The 13,925-nt window shown below is 39.5% G+C and overlaps 1 protein-coding gene across 1 annotated transcript in view; it reads right to left on the bottom strand.

The window, feature by feature from the left end:
• Positions 1-13,925, bottom strand: part of MICAL3 (microtubule associated monooxygenase, calponin and LIM domain containing 3) — a 137,291-nt gene that overhangs the window by 117,584 nt on the left and 5,782 nt on the right. Inside the window, exon 2 of the mRNA XM_015821355.1 lies at positions 4,618-4,997. Coding sequence (XP_015676841.1) covers positions 4,618-4,881 — 264 coding nt within the window. The 5' untranslated portion in view covers positions 4,882-4,997. The remainder of the gene's footprint in view (positions 1-4,617; positions 4,998-13,925) is intronic.

Raw genomic sequence — 13,925 nt, 5'->3', positions numbered from 1 at the left:
GGACACCCAAGTTGCGTGCCCTCTCTGAGGGGGCCAAAGTTTCGCCCCCTATAGACAGCGATGGAATCAGCTGACTATGCCGGGGCGCCGGCAACCACAGCCACTCGGTCTTGGAAGGGTTGAGTCTGAGTCTGTTCCTCCCCATCCAGACCCGTACGGCCTCCAGGCAGCGGGCCATCACGTCAAGGGCATCGTTGGGCATCGCTAACCATTGATAAAAGTTTTCCCATGTTTTATAATAAACTGAGTCTTCTTTCTCTTTAATCTCTAACGTTAATCTATCCATTTCTGCACATTCTAAAATTTTCCTAATTTTAATCTCATCGGGTGGTATATCTTCATTTTTCCAGTATTGGGCAAATGCTATTCTCGCAGCTGTCAATATATGTAATATTAAATATTCGTTCTCTTTCCCATAATTAGATCCTAGTATTGCTAGCAGAAACAATTCTGGCCTAAATTCTATATGTATTTTAGTTATCTTTTCCAGCCATATATGAATCTTACGCCAGGATCACCTTTTGTGACCTTCCGACAAGAAAAGTCAATAGGGAAGCCAGATTCAGTTAACAATTATGTTGCTAACTTAACAACTTCAGTGATTCACTGAACAAACTATGGCAAGAAAGGTCGCAAAATGGGGCAAAATTCATTTAACAGAAGTCTTGCTTAGCAACGGAAATTTAGGGTTCAACTGTGGTCCTAAGTCGTGGATTACTTATAACAACAATATATTCAATATATTATATATATATTCAATATATAATAACAATATATTAGAACCCTCTTTCTGCTGGATATGCAGACCACATTACAGATGTGAACCTCAAACTCTCCCTTTTGCTCTTTTATCCTCATTTGCCTCTTGGTATTACTAGAATGAAGCAAAATTGCTGGGAGATATTTATCCCAAAACAACAAAGGCATCTGACATATAAGCAAATGTCTGTGGAGATTGATTCTCAATCATCTAGGTCATGGTTGTCCCAAAGGTGCTTTTTTCAAGAGGCAACTGGACTTTCTTTGTTTTTCTTTCAAGACATTTCACTTCTCATCCAAGAGAACTGAAGAAGTTTTTTTGGATGAGGAAGCGAAAGTCTACGAAGAAAAACAAAAAAGTCCAGTTGCCTCTTGAAAAAAACACCTTTGGGACATATAAACAAACGCGGTGGGACCAACCGTTGCTCAATGTTACAAAGCAAATACTGCATTTGCTCAAAAAAAAGGATGGTCCCAAATTTAAGATGATCCCATAGAAGGGAGATTAGACAGAGAAATCAGAATGAATTAAAAACAAGCAGAAAACTCCTGTGTTTTGCCTAGTTTCTACATCTTGGGCATCAACTTGGGTTACTAGTTTTAATCTGAGACCAGACCTGGGGATTTTCCCATTCCCCCTCCCCAAATGTGTGCAAATATACATAGAGAACTCATGTTCTTTAAATAAACAAACAAGGACCACCTGGGACATAAAAGAAGAAGACAGATGTACAATTGCAATTAATGGTCTGTAAATCAAGACACCACATTTACAAAATAAACTGATCTCCATCTGCACAGACCATTCCTTCTTGCATACCCAAAATATTTTCAGAAACACATGACACAGACACAAACCCCCTTCCCTCCATCATTTAGCACAGGGGTCTCCAAAATTGGCAACTTTAAGACTTGTGGACTTCAACGCCCAGAATTCCCCAGCCAGCTGGCTGAGGAATTTGGGGAGATGAAGTCCATAAAAGACCCCTAATTTAGGCAAAACAGTTAAAAAAAGGGGAGCGGTAAGTCAAAGGGGTGTACTGCCCCAGGACCAGAAGAAGAACATAACTGAATGCAATGGAGGTTGGATTAGAAGACTTCTAAGGTCCCTTTCAACTTTGTTGATGTTGTTGTTGTTAATTGCGAACTCATGTCCGACCCATCGCGACCCCATGGACAATGTTCCTCCAGACCTTCCTGTCCTCTACCATCTTCTGGAGTCCATTTAAGCTCACACCTACTGCTTCAGTGACTCCATCCAGACACCTCATTCTCTGTCGTCCCCTTCTTCTATTGCCCTCAATCTTTCCCAGCATTGGGCCCTTCTCCAGTGAGTCCTTCCTTCTCATTAGGTGGCAAAAGTATTTGAGTTTCAACTTCAGGATCTGGCCTTCTAAAGAGCAGTCGGGGTTGATCTCTTCTAGGACTGAGCGGTTTGAACGCCTTGCAGTCCAAGGGACTCACAGGAGTCTTCTCCAGCACCATAGTTCAAAGATCTCAATTCTTTGGCGCTCAACCTTTCTTATGGTCCAGCTTTCACAGCCATACATTGCAACTGGGAAAACCATGGCCTTGACTATACGCACTTTTGTTGGCAGGGTGATGTCTTTGCCATAGCTTTCCTCCCCAGGAGCAAGCATCTTTTAATTTCTTAGCTGCAGTCCCCATCTGAGGTGATCTTGGAGCCCAGGAAAATAAAATCTGTCACTACCTCCATTTCTTCCCCATCTATTTGCCAGGAATTGAGAGGACCGGATGCCATGATTTTGGTTTTCTTAATGTTGAGTTTCAAGCCAACTTTTTGCACTCTCCTTCTTCACCCGCATCAAGAGGCTCTTTTGTTCCTCTTCACTTTCTGCCATTAGAGTGGTATCATCTGCATATCTTAGGTTGTTGATATTTCTCCCAGCAATCTTAATTCCAACTTTTGATTCATCTAGCCCTGCCTTTCTCATGATGTGCTCTGCATATAAGTTAAATAGGCAGGGCAACAGTATACAGCCTTGCCGGACTTTATGATTCTATTAAACTTTACGATTCTATTAAAAAATGCCACAGGAGAGAAACAATATAGGGAAAAAAATCTGGAAACCACAGGAAAATACCCCCTCCAGTTAATTTTCAGCCTAATCTTCAAAGGCACTGGGCTTCATAGCAGTCGTGTTTACCGTCCCTTTTATCTCCTGCCCGTTCCTTTGTTTTCAACAGCTACTTCTCTTCTTATCATTAGGATGTAAGAGAACTTCTTCATTTCTCTTTCTATTTTTTTTGGGAAGAAAACATCTGTCTTCCTCTCGGAGGATCATGATCCTTGATTCATTTCACTTAGGGAGACATATTTGGATATGCCTCATTAAGCTACCAGGCAGCCAGAACAGAAACCATAAGGCTAAAAGTTGGATACTGAAGAACGATGCACAGATGGTCCCCCAAAGCACACAGTGAACTGTACACAGCTTAGGAACCTGTCGTAACTGCGCATAAGGAATAGAAGCAGACACAGCTGCTGACCATTTCTCTACTCATCGCTGGTACAAGGCAGGCCACATGCTCAAGTGAATCATTGTTTAAATATGACTTTGTTTGACAGAACCCAGAAAAGTTACTAGATTTGCTGACAGAAGTGGGAGTCTAGATCAAGAAAGTCAGGCATTTAAGTTTAACTGACGCTTTCAGAGAATCACTTAACTTTATACTATTTTATATAAAACTGGTTACTTGTTTATTCAAGAGAGCCTTGTTAAGATCAAAATCCAAATAGAAAATTAAAAAAAAATAAAATAAACATTTTCTTATCTAATGTATTGCTAAGTGGCCTAATATCTTCTCCCCAATGTTTTTTTTTTTTCCTGGAAACGTAAACAGATTTTTCACTGTTTGACTGGAATGAAGTAAAACAGAAATTAGTAATGAGCTTAAAAAGAAAAAAGAAATTTGCAGGACATTAAATGGGGGGCTGACTTGTTCATTGCTCTAAACCAGTTCTTCTCCATCTTAGCAACTTAAAAGATGGTTGGACCTCAACACCCAGAATTCCCCAATTAGTATGCTAGCTGAGGAATTCTGGGAGTTGAAGACCAACCATTTTAAAGTTGCTTGAGCTGAGGAACGCTGCTCTAAGCAAACACTGGCTTTGGGGAGCCAACCATCATTTTAAGTGGCATAATAGATGCAATGGGAACAAACCATCTATTCATGTACATTACTCAAGCAAAACCATGAGTAACTGCCAATGAAGGCAGTCATGTATCAGCTGATTTCAGGCTGTTAATTGAACACAAACCCAGATGAACAAACAGCACAAGCAAGCATAAGCCATCGGGGTCTTTCCTTTTTAAGAAGGGATTCCAAAGCTTCAATTTAATCTGAACATTACAAAGAACGTAATTCAGCTCAACTTAGCAAAACATGGACCGATGCTTTGGGAAACTAAAGTTTGTTGCTTTAGTTCATCCACACATAATTAACTATATATAGCGTATGGAAACCATTCTCATATCTCAGGGGCTTTCACAAAGAAGAGGGAGTCAAGCTATTTTCCAAGGCGCCTGAAGACAGGACAAGAAGCAACGGATGGAAACTAATCAAGGAGAGAAGCAACCTAGAACTAAGGAGAAACTTCCTGACAGTTAGAACAATTAACCAGTGGAACAACCTGCCTCCAGAAGCTTTGAATGTTTCAACACTGGAAGTTTTTAAGAAGAGACTGGACAGCCATTTGTCTGAAATGGTATAGGGTTTCCTGCCCGAGCAGGGAGTTGGACTAGATGACCTCCAAGGTCCCTTCCAACTTTATTATTATTAATATATTATTGTAAGTAGGAGTCAAAGAAATGTAAGCCATTTTTCCATGCTCACCTTCGTGTTGGCGCACACTTTCCCCTTCCTAAAGTCTTTGTGGCAGCCCCTCTTATCCAACTTGGCCCAAAGAGCTTTTGCTTTCCAATAACTGAGCTTGGATTTGAGCTTGTGGTAGAAAGTACGATAATCCTTGGGCTTCAGCTCCAAATAATCACAGAGCTCTTGAAAGGCTTTTAAAGTCCCTTTGCAGGTGGAAGCCTGGACAAATCGGTCAAAGAGGACGTGGGCCTGGTTCATCTTTCCATTAATCCCCTCCTCCATGCTTCCAGTTCAGCCAGGGGACCCCCAAACAGCTGATATGTTCCAGTCTGCCTGTCTTCTGGTCCAGTATTTTGCTCATCAATAATTGCTTCTTTTACTCCATAAACATAATTAATCTAGAGAAAGGAAAAGAAAAAAGATTACTAGATAGGCACAGATGAATTCATATCTACATTCACATCTTCTTATTGGCATAAAAAACCCACTCAGCTTTTATCTGCTAAACAGAGGGAAGGGCACAGAAAGGTCCATTCTGAATAATAAGACCATATGTGCTGCCTTCTATCACATCCTTAATTTCATCAAGCAGAGATTTCATGTTTTTAGCAAAATACAGGTTAGGAATTCTGTTTTTAAGGAAGACTTTTAAAACAATGCTTCGTGAGCTCTATCGATGTCTGTATCATTCGTCCATCATTAGTAAATCCACAATGCATTACTGTATCTAGGAGTTTTCTCTGTGTAGAAGAGTTAAGCCTGTCTACCTCTTCCTTCAAAATGAAAGCAATCATGGAAAGCTGCACAACTATCAATGAAAAGTATACTTCCAAAACATATATAGTGTACTTCTTCCCCTGCTTCTTACTACACATTTTATTTTGGTCTATCAGTTGCAATCTCTGAGCAAATGAGGTTCTGTGAGGAAAATAAGCAGAGCTAAAACAACTACTTCTATGTAGACTCTACAGTAGTCATTCTGCTGCTCCCTGATACCCTTGCAGGAAGTCACAAAGTCAAGGAAATAAATAGATTTAACGTTTCTCCATTTTAATGTCTAATACAACAAATATTGAAAGATATAAGTCACATAAAACAAAAGTCTTTAGGACCCTCAGTTAATTTTAAGAATGTAAATGTACCAATAAAGGAGAATATTTGTAGCTCAAGGTTGAAATGAGGGGTCCTTGGAGCTCTCTGAACTCGGTTGTTTTCTTACAAATAGTTCATTATCCAAACTAGATAACATCATCAGTGCTAGTCATGGTGATGTTACCTAATTTGGGTAATGAAATGTCTGCAAGGAAGAACCAAGTTCAGAGAGCACCAAGGATCCCTCAGAATGTAAAGTGTCTTAAAACCAAAATGTCTGACAACTGCTGTTTTATGGCCCTCCAAGAAGAGCTGTTTTCACAACCTGAGGCAGGACAAAGAAGAAAAAGGAACAACGAAATGCTGTGAAATCAATGGGATTTGCATATAGCCAACTCTGATTATACATCACAAGAGGAAGGTGACAGGGATTACAGCAGGGGTCTTCAAACGTGGCCCTTTTATGACTTGTGGACTTCAACTCCCAGAATTCCTCAGCCAGGCATGCCTGGCTGAGGAATTCTGGGAGTTGAAGTCCACTAGTCATAAAAGGGCCAAGTTTGAAGACCCCTGGATTACAGAATACAGAATAACAGAGTTGGAAGGGACTTTGGAGGTCTTTTAGTCCAACCCCCTTGCTCAGGCAGGAAATCCTATACCATTTCAGACAAATAGTTGTCCAACACTTTTGGAGGCAAGCCATTCCAATGATTATTTATTCTGTCAGGAATTTTCTCCTTAGTTCTAGGTTGGTTCTCTCCTGGATTAGTTTCCATCCATTGCTTCTTGTCCTGCCTTCAGGTGCTTTGGAGAATAGGTTGACTCCCTCTTCTTGACGGCACCCCTTAGATTTTGGAACACTGCTATCATGTCACCCCTAGTCCTTCTTTTCATTAAACTAGACATCATAAATTATATCCAGCAGCATTCATATAATAAACCACCAGCAAAATCTTTTTAGGAATGTATAAGCAAAGAAGATGTTGCCATAAGTGTGGGTTATTTCAAATATGCTGCTTAATTTTGGTCAGTGCAATTATGATTTACAAATCAACTTCAAATTACGGTGTTATATGGGTTATGGCCGACACTTGGAGTCAGTATATCTTCAGACATAATGCTTAACTATAGTTTCAGAACTATTAGAATATGTGTCTACATATAGCCACTAACATCATGAGGCATTTGGTTTTTTTAATACCATATTTAAGGAATATATTAAAATAGCAGAGGATGCGTTGAGCCTCCCAGGCAGAGCAACCTCCACAAATGATGGGGTTGTTATTTGTTCTGGACCAAACTCCCCTTTGACTCGCAATATGTGCCAGTTGAAAAACCAAAGATTATATACATTACAGAGCCAGCAATCCAATTCTACCCACTTAATATGCTTTGAAAATGAGTTACCCACGCTGCATATCCCATCCACTTCCTGAAACAAATCCTAGACTAATTACATGACAGGTTAGCTATTGTCTATTGTCCAGACATAGAAGTGCAGCTGTGTTGAATAAACTCCCCAAGCACTACTTTTTCCATTGTCCCTTTCCCTCTTTAAAGGCATCAAGGTATTGAGGAACCTTATGAAGTAGAAGAATTGAGGCCAAAGAATTGAGGCCTTTGAACTATGGTGCTGGAGAAGACTCCTGCGAGTCCCCTGGACTGCAAGGCTCTCAAACCGGTCAGTCCTAGAGGAGATTAACCCTGACTTCTCTTTAGAAGGCCAGATCCTGAAGTTGAAACTCAAATACTTTGGCCACCTAATGAGAAGGAAGGACTCACTGGAAAAGGGCCCAATGCTGGGAAAGATTGAGGGCAAGAGAAGAAGGGGACGACAGAGAATGAGGTGGCTGGATGGAGTCACTGAAGCAGTAGGCGTGAGCTTAAATAGACTCCAGAAGATGGTAGAGGACAGGAAGGCCTGGAGGAACGTTGTCCATGGGGTCGTGATGGGTTGGACACGACTTCGCAACTAACAACAACAACATGAAGTAGAAGTAAGTCTTAGATGTTACATGCATACCATCATGCCTCCTGGCTTTTGTTAGCATGAAGTGCAAACTGCCTTTTGCAGCAAAAGTGGGAAATCTGTAACAAGAGGGATGCTTGAGCCTGGAATGTGGGAGGGGTCAAAAAAGTTAGGATGTCTGCAACAGCACAAAATGTAATCCCTTTGGTACATGTGTCATATACTCACATATAAAAAGAGTGAGGCTTCAACTGCTTGGGTATCATCATAACTTTCTGGATGACTCTAACTTGAGGACTATAGAGCCATCTCTGACAAGCGCTGAAAATCTGTGGTTTTCTAGCATTCTGAGTCAAGAAACATGTGAGAACTATAATATAGGTCTTAAAATTGTCTCAGACAAACTTTAGGACGCTCTAACTATTCCCCCAATCTCTAGAAGATAAAAACAAAAATCTTTTAAGCTATCCATCTGCATAATGACTCCACCCACTATGGGTCTCAGACTTCTCTGAAATATGTGGCCTGCAGCTACCAAATAGTTGTCCATCCTTGCTTTAAGTTTTAACATTTCAGTATTTGTAAGTCAAATCACTACAACTGATAGGGTTGACTCTGGCTTAAAAATCCTGGTTCAGCATTGACACAAAGGCAGCACTATGTCCCTTTATCAGAGGGACACATTTTTTTTTTCATGCAAAGTATACTTTGTATACCTAATGTACACAAAAACAAATGCTTAAAGTCGTGCAAAACATTCAAAAGAGCTCTTTCAAAAGCCACCTCTTTTTGAAGCCTTTAAGCGCCTGCATCCTTTTAAAGTTTCATATGCTGGTTTAGCAGATGTCTCCACATCTGTGTCCAGGTGCAAATAACCTTTCCACTGGGACTCCCAGGCAAGTGAAGTAGTTATGCATGTATACGCAATCAGAGACAATTTTTGATACAAACTGTGTAACGATGCAGCTGTGCTAATGGTGCAAATAAAACTGCTCAACTGCATTGCCATGCTCTGCAAAGCTTGTTTTTCAAATGCTCTGTATAGCACAAATAGTCATCACTATAAAGCCACTAACAAGTGAGCAAAAAATAACAGCAGCTATCTGTTTCCTCTCTTCTGACAATTGCTGGTAATCTAAGGTAAAAACCCATTTTTAAAAAAATATATAAACAGAGGCAAATAATAATAATAATAATAATAATTATCATTTAAATATGTTTCCCTGTTTCAAAAGATTCTGGGCAGTAACAATAACAATAATAATAATGAAGAACTCTGGGCAAGTATTCTAAATCTTCTGATCCCGACTAAAGAATGTGTCTTCTCAGAAACCCTGTCTGCATGTATTTCCAAACCTCTTTAGTGTGCCAAGTTACATTTATGCTCATCTACTACAGATAAAACACTTCATATATTAATAGGGACCATACACCAAAGAACACTCAGCAATTAAGTACTAAGAGAAATCTACAGACCAAATTCAAAGCTAAATTTAGCACATCGTATCCTCTGCTGCATCTTGCTTTAAGAGGAGAAAAAGACACTTTACCTAACCTGGATGCCATAATAAGGTGTATGTAAAGAATTTCAAAGGAGGTTAAAACAGAAAGCTCTGGAATTCTCTCATCTCCAAGAACCAAAATGTACCATATGCCAAGTCCTCAATAGAATCTCCCTCCGCGTATTCTCAGCCCATTCTTTACGTGTGATCCACTGACTAACTGAGGCTAACCCTTCAGACATCTGTGGAAATGAACTCTGATCTACTCTAGAAAAAAAAAGTCTGCCAAAAGAAATTTGATCATCTTTACAGACAAGACTGGCTCTCTCGGCTAAAAACGAGAGATGAGCACCACTCCCTAAAGTCAGACACGACTGGACAGGGGAAATCTTTATCTTTTTTTGCTGGTGTAATACTCAAAGCTTTGCGTGATGCAAAGATGGGGCAGTCAAGAATTCCAGAAAAGATTGGAAATTCTGTTAGTGGGAAAACTAACTTAATATACAACCTGTCTTCCATAATTTCCGTCCTCCTCCCAAGGGGAGGCACCCCCTCCCCGCCCCCTTGAATCCCAAGGGCAGGAAGCAAGATGGGAGGGAGACAAGTCTGCCAAATTTCCAAGGTACTGCTTATGCATGTCTGGGCTGGATGTTGCTATGAGCCTGCAACATCTTGTATACTTTGTCCTAACACTGACTCAGAGCCTCTACATATTCCTTGGTCCATGCATTGGAGAGGAGGAAGAAAGGAAAGAAAGGGAACAGATGGATTTTTAATTCATGAGGAAAGACGCAGGAAGATCCCTTTTCCTCTGTACAACTGCTAGTAAGTACTTGTCCTTGACTCGTGGCTCCATGTGCCTCTCGGGTTCCAGAACAAAAAGGACATGAGGAGAGAGAGCAAAAAGTCCCTAAAAGATTACTGCCAACCAGGTGTTGTTGTTTTTCCCAGGAAAAACAGCTGTGTTTTGCAGCTTTACTTAACAAACTTAAGGGAAATGCAGAATACTGATTTTTCTCCGCATGAATCTACTCAACACTCCACAGGCAGCAGATTGAGAACTGGTGCTTCATAATACAGACAACCAGGCTAAAAAGTGAAAGGATCAATATAGTCTTACAAGCCTGCTTGACAGTTTCCGACTTAAAGCTTGGGTCAGAGGCCCATAACAATTTAGTGAGATCATTCCTAATAGAGTAGCAGAGATCAAAGAAAGGCCACTTTCCATCCAACCTTCAACAAGATAAAAACATCACCGCCACTCATGTGCATCTTTCCTTTTGTTTCAGATAGCTGTTGAAACACCTTTTTAATCCTTTGGTGTGTGCTGACATCAGAAGATTTCCAGTTGTAAAGGGCAAGGCCACCAGAGAGACCAAGAAAAGCAGTCTAATTCTTTCCACTCCTCTATGATAGCTTTGTGAATTATAAGTATGGCAGATGTGCTGCCTATAATCACTAGAGGGGGAAAGAAAAGAGGAACGTACTGTAAACTATCCATAATTATCAGGCAGAATTTTGCAGTCTGGCAGAAGAAACGTATTTGTTTTAACCTTTATATAAACAAACAGAAAGCCAATTCAAGAGGCTCAAAGTGATGAGGACATCCATGCCTTGAAAGCTGAGTTATATAAACCATGAGTTAGGCCTGCCCAGATGTTAAGTTGCTGAGGAGGATGTACAGAAAGAGTTGAGTTGAGCTCTACAACAAACACAAGAGGGAATAATGGCAAAAAGAAAATTATATGGAGACCTCGATGCTCTCTGAGGTTGGTTGTTTTCTTGCAGACATTTCATCACCCAACTAGGCAACACATTCAGTGCTAGCAAGGATTGGGGTTTGCTCCCTGTTTATATACAGTAGTTTGCCCTGTCAGTGTTGGAGTGTTGCTTTCTTCCTGGTAGTTCCTTGATTACGCTGTCTTTTACTGTTTGTTTGTCTGATTTGGTCGTTTCTTGATTGGGCATTGTCTACAGCTTGATTGTTGGTCTGGGATTAATCTTGGTGTTAATCCTAGTTTTTCTGTTGATGGTGTTGATACTGAATCCATACCAGATCCATACTTGTGGTTGTATGCATGGGAATACTATACTTTCTAAATACTGCATTACAGTCCCTGCTTTGAATCCTGAGCGTGCTGATCCCATGGGTGTTCCTCTGATTTATTGATATATTTGTCCATTATAAAAGGAAGCAAAAAGACCAGAACTCCTTCTCACCAGCAATCAACATGCAGATACAGTACAATAGTAAACAAGAGCCTGATCAAGGAAATACCAACAACACTGACAAGGCAAGCCACTGTATATAAAAAGAGAGCAAACCCCACTCTCTTCTAACACTGAAGATGTTACCTTGCTGGGTAATGAAATGTCTGCAAGAAAACAATCAAATTTACAGTCAGTCCACCCAGGGCTTCACAATTCAACCCTGAGCTACAAATATTCTATTGGTAAAAATTACATGCAAGCTAACCCAACTGTTCAGGTAAAACTAATTAAAATGGCCACAATTTATCAAATATTATCACCTTGAATCCTACTAACAATACTGTAGAACAGTGTTTCTTAACTTTAACAACTTTAATGCTGACTTTTCCTTTCCTATATAGATTTGATTTCTGGGTGAAGTTTCTGGCAAGCTCAGTGTAGAACAGGGGCCCAACCATGACTACTTTAAGACTTGTGGATTTGAACTCCCAGAATTCCCCAGCCAGTATGTAGAACTAAATCTAATTTATGATTGCTTATTTTTCAATGATCTAGAACGGAAAGAGATAGGAACACATATCACAAGTGTTATACAACTCTGGAGATGGCTGGTGACTTCTCCCTTCGCCTTTAACTCTGACTCTTACTTTCAACTTGTAAAGTTTAACCTTGTTTTTGATTATGTTTTAACTTTGCTTTAAATCATTTTTGTATTATTTTATGATGTTGTCTATAAACCTTCCAACATCACTTCAGGTGAAATGGGTGGTGTAGAAATTTGATAAATAAATATAAAAATACAATACACTTCTATATCCTTTTTGATATTTGAAAAGAGAAGCCAACAGATGAATTAGACAAAAGGTTGCATTTTACTATGTTTGCAACATTTTAATTAAATTTATACCACAAGAGTGATTACTATTTATTTCAAATAAAATAGAAATGTGATTTTTAAAGAAACAAAAATACACACACCCCACTAGAGTGGTTAGAAGATTTTGCTCAAATCACCCCCAGAACGTGATTTTGGATCTATCAAATCATACAATTTAATTTAATTTAATCTGTCATTTTTTCATGGAGGATTGCTCTCAAGATAAAATGAGACTTAACCATTTATTGAGTCATAGCTGTCTTAAAAGGAAAATGAAAAAAATATAACCAACAAATAAATAATCTAACAGCATTAAAACCAAATTAAAGCAACCAGCAATTAAGTTGCTTCAGGAATGAATCTCAAGACATTAGTATCACAACTGAAAAAGCCCTGCATATCAAATTAATGAATAACAAATGCTTCCTCTACTTGGCAGGACTACACAACACCCACACATTCAGTGTTCATCCTTAGAACACTTCACAATGTTGCTTCAACAAGACAAAGGGCTGGCATAAATTCAGTGTTCTCTGTGAAACATACTTCATTATTCAATGCCAACCTTCTCTAATCTGGTGCCCTCTGGAAGTGTTGGCTTTCAAGTCTTCAAATTCTCAGCTGTTGGAAATTATGGGAAATCAGTTGTTAGATCCAGGAGGCAGAGGGTTTTTCCTCTATCAAAACTCTAAATTTGAACTGCTTAACCAATGTTGCTAAAAAAAAAAAGAACACTTCAGAAATGGGTTGAAAAGTTGTCTCATTCTTCAACCATTTACTGGCAAGTGTTCACTAAGCTCAGGAAGAAAAAAACATATAGTAAGGGCACAGCTTGTTTCTCTTCCTCTTGCCCCAATTTTCAGAAGAGTAGGTAAAGAACTTTGGACATATAGTTTGGTAAGAATTTCTAAGCAACAAACTATTGTTTATAGGTGGCTTATTTGGGCACTATAAACCAACGAGTATGGATGATTTGGAAAAAGGGGAGAAAGCATACTGAGCAATGATATGAATCAGAATCCTGAATGTTTATACTGCAATTGAGCAAGCCAGAATTCAGTTTATTCTTATATGAAAGCACAGCTATTATTTCTTTCAATGTACCCACAATGGCATATGGCAGCTTTCCAATCATGGATGGAAAAATGTAGACAGTTCCTATAATGAATATCCAGTAAAAACAGGCTGAATATGTAGGTGTGGTCACCTAGCCATCTTTCCATTTATGTAGGAAGAACATCAAAAGCTGAACTATGTGTTGAGTTTCCTTCCAATTTTTATACAACAGAAGAGAACAGGTGATCTTTGCCAACTCTGTTGTGGACTTTGTGCCTGGAGGCTCATTTTGACCTGCATGAATGAGTCACATTCTGAGTAATCATAACCACACTATGTGCACAAGCACTATGGGGAAAAAAGCTACCAAGGGTTAGGGCATCTCTTGCTGCTAGATGTTGCCTTATAAGAGCACATGGAAATCAGTTAGGGAGCTAAAAATAAATGCAGGAAAAATATTTTCTTCTAAGCGCACCAAGAAATAAGACTTGGGCTGCCTTTAAATCTTCACTGCTGAAATGGGTCTGGATCAGTAAACTAAGAAATCCCCAGTTCAAAATTTACATCTTTTCAGTACTAAATTCTAGTCCCTCCTGGAGAATGAGACTGCCAATTTTGA

This window comes from Protobothrops mucrosquamatus, unplaced genomic scaffold (genome assembly GCF_001527695.2).
Source record: "Protobothrops mucrosquamatus isolate PMUCROS unplaced genomic scaffold, P.Mucros_1.0 scaffold1312, whole genome shotgun sequence".
Lineage (NCBI taxonomy): Eukaryota > Metazoa > Chordata > Lepidosauria > Squamata > Viperidae > Protobothrops > Protobothrops mucrosquamatus.
This window is presented reverse-complemented; position numbering and strand designations above follow the sequence as displayed.